The 13012-nt window shown below is 40.9% G+C and overlaps 1 protein-coding gene across 3 annotated transcripts in view; it reads left to right on the forward strand.

The window, feature by feature from the left end:
- Positions 1-13012, forward strand: part of Fbxw7 (F-box and WD repeat domain containing 7) — a 139783-nt gene that overhangs the window by 70342 nt on the left and 56429 nt on the right. For all 3 annotated transcript variants that reach the window (XM_026786370.1, XM_005344163.3, XM_026786423.1), the window contains one exon: positions 4854-5435. In XM_026786370.1, coding sequence (XP_026642171.1) covers positions 4923-5435 — 513 coding nt within the window. In that variant the 5' untranslated portion in view covers positions 4854-4922. The remainder of the gene's footprint in view (positions 1-4853; positions 5436-13012) is intronic.

Below are 13012 nucleotides of genomic sequence, written 5' to 3' on the forward strand. Positions count from 1 at the left end.
TGCATGCATACATACAAACAGCATGGATATGGTAGAGTTGAAGCTGCATGCATACATACATACATACATATATACATACATACACACAGCATGGATTTGATAGAGTTGTAGCTACATACTTAACAAATGAAGATTGTCAAGAAGGGCCAGGCAACAGTCACAGAGAACACGATTCTTAGTTTTAAAAAGATTATAGAAAACTATTTTCCCGTTATGTTTTACAACAAATAGTTACCACAATAAATAAGTTGGGAACCCCATTAAGGAAGAAGATTCATCTCTGTTTCTCTGCAAATACTGTGTTTTCCATACTGCAGTGGTATGTTTGTTTTGAAGTTCAAAATGTTTCTGCAAAATGATTGTGAGGCAAGAGAGGAGAGAACATCTGAAAGGATTTGAATCCATAATGGTTCCTTCCCAGTCCCCTTGTGATGATGGTGCTGAGCAAGGCTTTTTCTAAAGATCCCGTCCAGTTGGCACTGGCTCTTTAGATGGAGGCTTCAGATGCTTCACCGAGGGCGGTTGCTTGTGTGACCCCTCTCATTCTCAACAGCTGCCTGCTAGGGACACTGACCGCGAACTGTGGGCTGACTCCTCCATTCTAGGAGCTGTGCATTTATGGAAGTCTGTCACTTTGTCTATTGAACTGGAAAAATCTTGGGGTTTTATCCTGCTTTCCCGATGAGATTTTATCTGATGTTATTGTAGGGAAATCCGTACTCATGAGGGTGTGGAATCCAAGACCAACACCTTCCTCAGCATTTAGCAGTAGACTCACAGTAGAAGAAAAGCACATAGAGAAGTTTGTATTGTGTTCCATTTCATGCACGAGCATACACACACACACACACATACACACACAAATTGAGGTGCTTTAACATCAAAAGCACAGGTGAATCCTGAACAACATACACACTTATATACCTAGTACATCAGTCAAAATATAGACTCCATCACTCCAGAAAATTCTTTTTTTAAGTATATATTTTATGTGTATGTGTTTATCTGTATGTGGAATTGTGCTCATGAGTACAGCATCTGAAGAGCCAGAAGAGGGTGTTGGATCCCCTGGAGGTGTAGTTATAAGCAGTTGTTGACTGCCCTCTGTGGGTGCTGGGAACTGAACTCTGGTCCTCTGGAAGAGCAGCAAGTGCTTTTAACCTCACCGTGTCATCTTTCCAGCCCCCAGAAAAGTGTTTTAAGCCCCATTTCAGCCCATCTCTACCACACTTAGAAAACTTCTGTACTGTTTTGGGTCATTGTAAATAGTTTGAAACAAAATGTGTCAATGAAATTTTGCAATATTTCTTTTGTGTATGTGTATGCACGCTTGTGTAGTGTATGTGCCCATGTGTGTGCAGATGCACACTCCTGTGTATGCACAAAGGCCAACGGAGGCCTGCGAGTCCTGTCCTATCGTTTCCCACCATATCCCCCTGAGACAAGCTCTTCACCCAATTTGGAGCTGGGCTTGCGGTAAGCAGACCCAGGCAGTTTCGTTTCTTCTGTCCCCCTTGTTGGTTAGGCTGGCCGGCCTGCAAGCCCCAGGAATTCCTCTGTCCTGGCCTCCCCAGTGTGGGATTGCAAGTGTGCACCACCACATTCAAGTTTTCACAGGGCTCTAAGGAAACGGAGGTCCGATACTTCCACCATACGCAGTATACCAACTGCACTGTCTTCCCAGCTCCCAGCTTCTTCATACTGATTATTGCTTTCATTTGTGGGGCAAAGTTAAACATATAAACTTTTGTAATTTGCCATCAAGGTATTGACATTTAAGGTTCTTGCAATGACTCAGCGAGTGCAAAAGAGTGAGACATGTGGTAGACATGACTGGGGATGCTGCTAAATTAAGTTCAGGTGCATGGCCTGTCTGCCTCGTTAAACAGGAAGAGATCTGGGGTTGATTGTGAAGTTAGCAGATACTTTGAGCACATATTGAGGCATTATACCCTCATGCTGGGACAACATCAGTGAAAAAGGACAGCTTATCTCTGATAAAGCCTCAGAGCTAGTGGGGGAAGCCGTGTATATGAATGTGTGGATGGACACACACACACAGGTCCGTCCTAAACAGCAGGGGTCATTCTAGTGCTTCTGTGTATTTAGTGCTATGGGGAAAGGCAAGACTGAGGGAGGGGTCACTTGGTGTAGGGACTTGTTGCTGGTTTTAGTGGGCTAGTGAGAGAGTGTGGATATGTATATGGGGGTGTTCATGCCATGTAGAGGCCAGAACTTGATGCTTGGTGTCTTCCTGTATTGCTCTCCAACTTATTTCTATCAGGGTCTCTCAGTTGCCTGGAGTTTACGTTTTCCTCTAGACTGGCAGGCTAGCCAAGGCCTGGGATCTTCCTGTTGTTCCCCTGCTCACCATCGGAGTTAGAGGCTTGCACTTACATGTTGGAGTTTACTTGAGTGCTGGAGATTTGATCTCAGATCCTTATGTTTGTAGAGCACTGAGCCGTATCAGACAGCCGTTTGTGGACCCAGTTGGAACAAGCTTCACCTGCTTGTTTCAGGGCCACGCCGTAAACAAGTGTCCTCTTCCTGGTCTGTGCTAACATTTTCCTCAGTTTTGTTTCTTTTGTTGATCGCGTTGTTTAAAATGACCCTGTAATGTTTGAGAAAGCTGTGACACTACCTTATGGAGAAAATAATGCATCTTAGACAATGCATCTTAGTAGGAGTGATACTAGTTGGGCATGAGTTCAATGCTGAGTCCATAATCTGCATTAAATAAGGTGCCTTTAATCAGAAGCTGAGTTCTGAGTCGGCTAGTAGATGATAGGGTTGGGATCCAGAGGCTGATGGGAACCATTTGCCCCAGGAGCAGTGGCTCAGGATTTACTAATTCAGTGACTAAAGCAACTTCATCAGACATGGTGACCACAAAGAAAATTAACTATTTAATTAACAGTGGTGACCGAGAGAGGCTTTTAGGGATTGTGAACTTTTTATTATCTTCACTCCATTTGAAACTGCTGTTTCAGGAATGTTTAATATTTCCTTGTAGCCCTGTAATGTGAAGTCTTACTTTACTGTGGGCTCTATAATCAAAAACTGCTAAATGACATGCTTGGCACATGCAGAGACATGTCTTAGGTTTCGTTGTTGTATAATTTATTCTTGGTAGTACTTGAGATTAGGTGAAGAAATAATTGTAAGTACTTCCATCTGGGACACTAATGTGGGTCTGAAATGGATTAGTGATCTGTGAGCACAGCATTGGTTCTGGATTAGTGATCTGTGAGCGCTGCATTGGTTCTGGATTAGTGATCTGTGAGCGCTGCATTGGTTCTGGATTAGTGATCTGTGAGCACTGCATTGCAAGTTCTCACCTGGACTGAGCCTCAGTTGTCTGTTTAGTTACAGACATTTCCAGATTGACAGTTGTGAGGTTTCATCAGCATTGTTTACATTGTCATGTCCAGTTGTCAAGGGAATAGTGCAATATTTGATAATTGTACAGTGTAGAAATATATTATACAGACTTCATTTTTCTGAACACCAGCTAAATCTCATTAGATATTGGTGAAACATAAGATTTTTATTTGAATATATTAATATATATTTCTGCTGGTGTGAAATAGAACATTCTGAAATTTTAAACTTTTGAAATTTTCAACATAAATACAATAAAATACTATTTTTTCATGTTTGTATTTTATATGAGTGTTCTGACACATACAAAGCTTTCTCTAAGATGTTCAGAATTAGTTTGTAAAATAATAATGCATTTTTGACAGCTTAATTTCTGTATGAAAATTTCAAAGTTCAGGTTCTAGGGGTTTTTAAATGTGTGTAATGTGAAATTATTTTAGTAAACTTGAACTTTATCAAATATTAGCAAAGAATGTGCTCTATAATGAACTCACTGAAAATGTAACAAGAAATATTAGAACCTATGCTAAGAAACAAAAGAAAACATAATGTGTAAAATTTGAGAAATCGGTTTAAAGCATCAATAATGCCGTTGTTTAAGATGCAAGCGTTTTGAAATACCACCATGTAGTCTTATGCAATCTAGAAATTAGACTGCAGTCCTGTGCTTTTCATGTAAGGCTTTCCTTAGCGTGATACACAAAACCGGTCTTCACCATGCTTCTTAAATGGATCATGTCTTGGATACAAATTCTTTTATCTTAAACATCTGGATTTTATTTTCATTCTCTCTCCCTCCCCTCTCCCTTAACTCCTGTCTGCATCAGTGAACATCTTCTGTATAATTTTTTTCCTTTCCTGTTTTAGGATTACTTCCTTAGGATAGATTGCCAGCAGTGGAGTTACTGGGTCAGAGGGTATGAACTTAAGACCTTTTTGCTTTTGTGTTCTTAATTACAATTTTTAAATTTGTTGTTCAATTGGTTTATATTCATTGTGGGAGATGAAAATCACAGAGATTGTGCTTCTTACCTGAAAGCAGAATTTTGTGATCGGAGAAGCTTGGGGAGTTGCCAAGATAATAAAGCTTTCTTAAAGAGGATTTACTTCAAGATTTCATGAACCCAGCTGGGCACCTGGGTGTTTTCTTTTTGTTTGTATGGCTATGTTTACTATTTAGTAAATAGTTTATCCAGGCTATGATTTCTGAATTAATGATTTAAGATTTAAAATTGTTTTATTGGCTAAATTATGTCATACTGATCAAGACAACTAAACTATCAAGCTTTTAGAGGTATATCTAAAAAAGTTGTTAAAGGTATGCATTTTTAGAAGCTTTATAACTTACTTAATTTAAAGAACATGTGAATGTTTTCCACAGTCTTTGTTACTTAGACGATAGGCATGGGACTCAAAAGTAGATGACAATATAGACTGTACAAATCTTGTTTATCCCCCATTTCCTCCTACAGAATGTGAAAACCTTTGCATCTTCTGATAGTCTAGCCAAGGTCCAAGAAGTAGCAAGCTGGCTTTTGGAAATGAATCAGGAACTGCTCTCTGTGGGCAGCAAAAGACGACGAACTGGAGGCTCTCTGAGAGGGAATGCTTCCTCAAGCCAGGTAGATGAGGAGCAGATGAATCGCGTGGTGGAGGAGCAGCAGCAGCAGCAGCAGCAACTGAGCTATCAAGAGGAGGAGCACACTGCACGGAATGGTGAACTTGTGGGGGCAGACCCCAGGCCTGGAGACCAGAGTGATTCCCAGCCAGGACACGTGGAGGAAAACAATAACCGCTTTATCTCAGTAGATGAGGACTCTTCAGGAAACCAAGAAGAGCAAGAGGAAGATGAAGAGCATGCTGGGGAACAGGACGAGGAGGAGGAGGAAGAAGAGGAGGAGGAGATGGACCAGGAGAGTGATGATTTTGATCAGTCCGATGATAGTAGCAGAGAAGATGAACATACGCACAATAGCAATGTCACAAACTGTAGTAGTATCGTGGACCTGCCCATTCACCAGCTCTCTTCCCCATTCTATACAAAGACGACAAAAGTGAGTATCTGATATCCCTTCACCTGACCCACTACATCACTGTTGTAAGATTGCCTGCTATCTTCACTTGTAACAACTTGATTAAGTTTTCGTTTGTTAAAGGCGTTCACAGTGCCGTAAGTAGAAGCACTGGTAGGAGGGCAGCCTGGCTGTGAAATGGGGGAAACTGATCTTGCTTACTACAAAAGATTGCCAGCTTCAGATCTGCTGCTGAAGTAAAGTGGTTTGTGTAGTGTGCAGGGTTGTCGTGAAACGTGATGTGTATAAATCAAGTAATGGAGTCTTTTTATTTACAAATAGTTAATGTATGTACAGGCTGTGTTCCCACCAGAGTTACTCTGATATGGGAGTTACTAGGAATCACTGAAAATAGTTCTGTTTCATTATTCAAAAATGAGCTGGGACTCATGAATGGCCATGTAGGACAGCCTTAAGGGTTAAACTGTTGTGGGGTTGTCTTTGAGTAATAGCTCACCTGTTTTACAAACACCATCTATCGTAGACATCCTTTTACTCATTTGCTGTTTCTTAAACTTAACAATGGATTTGTGGATTTTGTTCATAAATAGTTACAAATTTAATAGCATGTATTTTAATATAGTTTGACTTGGAATGAAGTATCTGATACATTTGGCATAAATTTGATTTGCTGAATCAGTTTTGTTTTAATTTGTTACTATCTCTAATTTTCATAGCCTACTCATAGATTATTTTATTGAACTGTCAGTGTGACTGAGGAAGGAAATGGCATTAAGTAGTGGTTTTCTTTTATTCAACTGTCTCCATGCCTAGATGAAGGATTTGGGTCTCAATTGACTAGATTTTGACCACTCTCGTCATTTCTGAAACAGCTTCAGAAAACCCCCTCACTCTGGAGAAGAAGACCATGAGTCAAGATAGCAAGGCATTGTTACGGGCTTTAAAGACATTTTAAAAGTTACCTTGCTGTATTGAGAAGACATCACATGTCTATTAATAAGGAAAATAGGAGAAATTTATAATAACTCAGTACTTTATTTTGCTTTATTTTAAATCCCTGGTCTTTACTTTTTTTAAAAAAAAAAAAGGAAAAGAAAAAGAGAAACCTCAGTATCCTGGACTTTAGTTTCATTCAACCCTAAACATTTGACCTTTGAGCCGAGTGGGGGCACACCCTAAACATTTGACCTTTGAGCCAAGTGGGGGCACGAAATGAAGAACCCTCCTTTAGAAGTCGGGCGACATATCCATCAACAACCTCAACACTTGAGGCAGGAGGCCCGCCTGAGCTCTCTAGTGAGAGAGCGTGTGTCTGGGGTAGGCTGTACAGCAAGACTCAAGGAAACATCGCCCCCTTTGAGGTGTTAATAGAGAATTAAGTTTCCTCAGTTCTTCGTCTGTATGCTTTTGAAGTATCCTTGTGGCAGTCTCTAAACAACCCGAAGACAGCTAGATTTAGGTGCCATTCCTGCATCTTTTCTACATTAATAAAAAAAAAATGTTAGATTCTCTGTTGCACTGGTTTATTCTCAGAACATAATGGAAACTATTAAGATAATTTCCTACCCTTAGTCATTGAAGGTTTCCTTTTTTTAAGTGTAGAGGTAGACAGCATTTTTTGCAGTGAAGTGGGTACCTTAAAAGGTGAATGTAAACAGTGGCCAAAGGGCCCACTGGACCAGCCAGTGTGTTGAGCTAGACTTCTGTACTGTTTCTTAAAGTTTCTGAAACTGACAGTCTCTTGAGGTGTTTTCTGCCCTGGTGATGAGTAGACCCATTTGGATGAACTGAATTGTAGGGTACAGTCTCTGTTCTTTACCCGAATGCAGTGTCTTCTCTTGGAGCCAAAGGTACCACTCCATTCCCTTTAAGTTTTGTTCTTATGGGAATGTACAGTTGAGTGACAAAAAGAAATAAAGAAGAGAGGAAAGGGTATGACTGCTCCTGGGTGCAGTGGAAGAGAAAGTGTATTGTATGTAAGTAAGAGGGAGAGCATAGGTAGAGGCAGGGCAGGGGCATTCGGGGGAGTCGAGAGTGGACAGGACCAGACTGAGCCGGGCCAGGGGTGGAGAAGCGAGGAGAGGGAAACTAGGCACAGCAGCCAGGAGGCCAAAAAGCACAAAAGGGCAGGAGACTAAAATGTGTGGGTTATATAGGGAAGGGCTCTGTGGGATGGGCAGCCTGGGCCCTGAACTCTCCAGTTCAGGGTAGGGGGTGAGAGTGTGCCAGCCATGCCCTGTGACAGGTAGGGCTTGAGGGATGCTGGGCGAACTTGGAGACCAGGTCCAGCTTTGATGTGCTAAATAGATACCTCAGTCAGTTGTCCTGAGTTTGAAATTTAACAGCAATAAACAGTAGAGATTAGAAATTCCAGACTGCCCGGATACCGAAAGTCAAGGCTATTGGTGATCAAGATTTGCTCTTTATTAAATCCCTGTGAGAGATGAGAAAATAAATGGTTCACCCTACACAATGCTTATTTTTAGGTTCTCTTTTTTTTTTTCATGTTTAGATCTTTTCTATTTTTCTTCTTTTGAGAGCAGATTTTTTTCATGCCATATATTCTGACGGTGCTTCCCCTTCCCAACTCTCCAAGAGCTCTCTCATCTCCTTTCCCATCTGAATATACACCCTTTCTGGTTCTCCATAGAAAACAAACAGGAATCTAAAGAAAACATGATCAAACAAAAACATGAAGCAGAATAGGACAAAACAGACAAACAGAAGAAGAAAAAGAACCCAAGCATACAGATGCAGAAACACACATGTTCATATACATAGGGATCCCATAAAAACACAGAATTTTATATGTATGTATCTATGTATGAAATCTGTAATTATGAAAAGAAAAAAGTATGCCTTGACAAAGCCTTGTGAGACAACCTCCAAAGATAACATTGAGTTTGTGAAATCACTGCTGGGCAGGGGACCCTCCCTTAGGAGCACTTTGTTTCCCAGTGAGACTCTGTTCTAGAAAACTTAGTTTTCTTTTGCATGTGGCTATCCATGGCAGATAGCTTCTGTGTTAGGGGTGGGGGCTTGTTCCTCTCAGCACTGGGACCCCATCTGGCACAAACCTGTCCAGCTCCCATCCACACTGAAAATAACAAAAGATTTTACTCCTGATCGGTCCTGTTTTCGTGTGGTATGCTGCCCCCTGTGGTAGAAAGTAACAAACTGCACAACAGTGTTTTCCAAAGAGAGGGGTTTCAGATTAGGAAACAACCTAAGCTGCTCTTTGAACCACCTGAGAATTCAGAAAACTGCTTTTCTTGTGGTTTTTAACAAGACATTATTGAAGATATGAGGTTGCAAGGCTGAAGTTGAAAGACGAAGAAAGGATCATGAAAAAGAAACGAGTCTGGTTACTCTCTAGAGTTTGTCAGATGGGTTTGCTGTTTGTCTTAGTATGAGCACTCTTCCCCAAGTTCTAGAGTCAGCTTGCTTTGCCAGTTCTTAGTGTCTTACCTCTTCAAGTTTTAACCATATTAACAGCTTATTATATCAAGAGATTCTTAGCTCATATTGAGTCTTTGACATGAAATGTTTTATACATATTATTAACTCTTGTTACCGTTTTATTTTTATCAGCTCTCTTTCAGCTAACATGAAAAGCAAATGGGACTACAAGCGTCAAGTCTTTATCCTCCAGATCTTTTCATGGAAACAATCATATTTGGGAAGTCATTTCTGATGCTTCCATCTGGAACTTCGTTCCGTTCCTTATCAAATTTTTTTACGTCTTGATTTTTCAATTCTGTTACCTGTTTTTATCCATTGCCTCCGATAAGAACTGTGTATACACATGAATACATTTGCAAAGTAGTCTGTTGAAGAGATTGTGTTTTTAGGCTCTAAGCAGTAGAGGATAAGCAGGATCTAGTCACACAGCCCGGCAGTTCTTGGGACCAGGGAGAAGGGCTTTAAACCCTGAGTTTGAAGGTGGCCAGAACCAGGATCAAGGTCACAGTCGTGTGGCGGCTCTATAGAGTTGAACAGCCAGAAGCCTTTATAGAACAATGTGACCAACAGCCAAAACTGAAAGGAAAGCTAAGTTAAGTAACTCCCTGGGAATGACATGCTCTTAGAAATCGGAGGCCTAGCTCTGTTCAAGTTAAAGTTCTGTTAGGTCCAGGCATTTCCAGAAAGCAGCTGTCTTATATAACATGTGCTAGGATATATGGGCCCTCGAGAGACTGCATCTTTGCCTTGTGAATGGGAAGTGGAGATGCAGTGGGGTGGGGTCTGGCTTAACTTGATTTGGAATGTGGGGAAGATATGGAACAGGGAAAGGGGCAGGCCAGAAGCCACGAATGGGTTCCCTTAACACGGGGTGATAGCTCTTGGTATCTGCGCTTGGATCCTGACTCTGAAACATAGGTCTGTGTGTGACCTGGTATTGACTGTATCTGACCCTTAAAGCAGTTCATTCTTTACAGCACACACACACACACACACACACACACACACACACACACACACACACACACACACACACACGGTCTTTAGTGTTCAGTCGGTACATACAACGGTTATGGTGGTTGAACTTAATACTCTGGGCTTCAATTAGAAGAGAGATACAGGTCTCATCAATGCATAGGCATGTGCTGTAACCCTTAGCAGAATTTGTCAGTGAATCTATACCTTTTCTAGTCCTTAACCATAAAGTTTCTGTTCAAATGCCTTGTAAGTAAAGCTTACGTTTGATTAATAAGTAAGTGTCGACTTATGGTAAACTTTTAATTTCTATTAATGCAATTTAAAAAATATTTAACATTGTTTAAAACTAAATTGCTCTAAATATACTTTAGATCTGTGTGAGAATCAGATTGTTTTTCAATCTGTATCTTATTAACTGAAAATAATGAAAGGATTATTTCAATTAAGACCTACCTCTTTAAACTAAAGATATTTTTCCTATAGAACAGGGGACTTTACCTAGTACTTGAGAAGCAGAGGTAGGTATCTCTCTTGGCCAGCCTGATCTGATTGATGAGACCCTGAATCAAAAACAGAAGCAGAATGGGGAATTTTAAAACTTTGAGTACAGATGATAAACGTCTGAAATATGTACTGGTACCAAGCAGAGTCATCCCAAGGTGGTGTTGAGGCAGATTGCTTTCATCTCTGTAATGCTGTTTGGTGGTGGTGAAGAAGATGCAGGATGAGCACGCAGTTTTCAGGGTGAATTTCATTTTTATTTTAATAGATAATGTCAGTATTCTTAAATACATTTCTGGTCTTGTTATAGCAAGCATTTATTAATATCAGAAATATTAGACACAACTACTAGGAACCACTTTTTTACTTAGGCTTTTGTATAACTTTTATAATGCATAATAGAGGGTTGTGACCGGGGATCCAATACCTTCTTCTGAGTTGTGGGTACCCACATGCACATGGGGCACACACACACACACACACACACACACACACACACACACACAAATAAATAAATCTTTTTAAAAAGTCTCAAAGACAAGAAAGTACAGACTATGCTAAGCTGTATTCCTCCAGCAACAAACTCAACAGACCTGGCTAGAATTTGCCAGAGCTCTGAATGCGTCTGAGACCTGTGGGACCCGGTCACATCCAGGCAGCAAAGCTGCCACCCGTTCCACTACACTCAGTGACATTTTATGGTCGCACTTCTTCCTTCAAGGGCATACGTCAGTTCTTGGGAGGGAAAACTATGCAACTGTCAGGGTGACAGCTGTAGGCTGACTCTCTCTTCCCAGAATTCTCCTGTTCTCATTGCCCTGCCTCTACTTCCTGTTGGGACTAATCAGCATTTTATTAAAATACAATTGACAGGGTACAGACCATTGTCCCACAGCAAACAGCATTTGCGAAATTTCTTTAGTTTATTTTCAAGGCCTGAAAGTTTATTATTTTATGGTTGAATAATATTCCTCTGTCTGGATGGGCTGCTGTTTATTTATCCACCCACCTAATAGAGACCATCTTGGTTTTCCAGATTTTGGCAACCATGAGAAAAGGTACAGATGACGAGACCTGTAGCAGTATATTTTCGTTTGCAGACACTGCCAGGGTGTCTTCTGTTGACTGCTGTTTGGCATTCTCACGGCAGTGAGTGAGGTTGCTCTTCCTGGTGCTTGGCGTCATCAGCGTCCTGGACTGGGTCTGCTCTGAGATACGCTGCGTCTCTTCCCCGTGCTGTAAGATAGTGAACATATTCTCAGGTGCACACTCACCATAAACACATCTTCTGGGTGAGCTGTCTATTTAGGTCTTTGCTCATTTTTAAATTAGATTTTCTTCTTAACAATGCCTTTTTTTATAGGTTTATGCGTTTTCAGTAAGTTATTTATTGGATGTGTTTTTACAAGAATTGTTTATGGCTTGTCTTTCTCTATTGATAGTGACTGCTTAATTTTAATGATGTTCTTTCATCGTTATTTCTTTCATAGATGATGTCGAGGTTATCTGCCTAGGTTTTCTCTTGTCACTTTTTGGGGGTTTGGTGGTTGTTCGTTTTACATGTATGTTTGCAGGCTACTTTTAGGATAATTTTTGAAGAGGGTGTAGGGCCAAAGATGGTGATGTTGATGCTGGTGCTGATCATGGTCTGTGTGGTAGAGCTCCGGGTCTTGTTGGCCCGTCTATGGAGACTGACTTTTTTCCACTGTATCTCCTCTGCCCTTCCATCAAAGATCACTTGGCTGCAATTACACTGGGTCTGCTTTGGGCCCCAGTTGTATGTGTTATCTGTTTCCTATCAGTGCTGTCTTGGGTTGTGAAGACTTGAGAGTGGACAGTGTTAGTCTCCCAGGTTTGTTCTTCTGCGTTATAGTTGCTCTTTCAGGTCTTCTGCCTTCCCTATAGGAGTTGGAGCGGTTGCCACTGTCTCCAGATCAATGCAGGGAATTTGGTCAGACTGTGCTGGAGCATTTCTCTTGGGCCCTGCCTGCCCAGCACACATTTCAGAATTCTTTGGCTGTATCCTCTGCAAATAGATAGTAATTCAAAATAAAGTACAGCAGCATTGTACTCCAAAGAAAGTACAACAGCCACGAAAGAGGTGGGCATGTTCAGTGTGTAAGGAGTCTTACACTGATGTATTTACAGTGTTCTTAGTCAATTGGAGAGATTTTCATAGTAAACCATGTAATCATTTAAGTTTCTTCATTGAACACTAGAGGGCCCTGTAGCACCTTGTTGATGGTGCTGTTTTCATGTATTTAAATTATAGTATTGTCTGCTTGTCTCTTGTCTGTCATTTCTTGACCCAATTTGGAATAAATATTTAGGGCAGTTATGTATATTGTCCTATAATATTTTTGCATTTTTTTAAAGCAAGAAACTAGCATATTCTCATTTGCAAATTAATAACAAAATATACCTTGTACATTTTGACAAACTGTATCTTGTCACTTGCTTTGGGAGGATGAGTACAGCTTTGAAAACTTGTCATGAATTTACACAGAGTCTTCAACCAGAAGACCTCCCATGACTGGGTGCTCTGGACTCCCTCAGCGTGTGTTAGCATCCAGCCACCCTGAGGTGTGTGACTGTGTGAAGAGGCTGTTGTGTCATCTGCTCCCCACTGTGTCTGCTGTAGGCTGTTGTGTCATCTG

Source organism: Microtus ochrogaster, chromosome 1 (assembly GCF_000317375.1).
Source record: "Microtus ochrogaster isolate Prairie Vole_2 chromosome 1, MicOch1.0, whole genome shotgun sequence".
Taxonomy (NCBI): Eukaryota; Metazoa; Chordata; class Mammalia; order Rodentia; family Cricetidae; genus Microtus; species Microtus ochrogaster.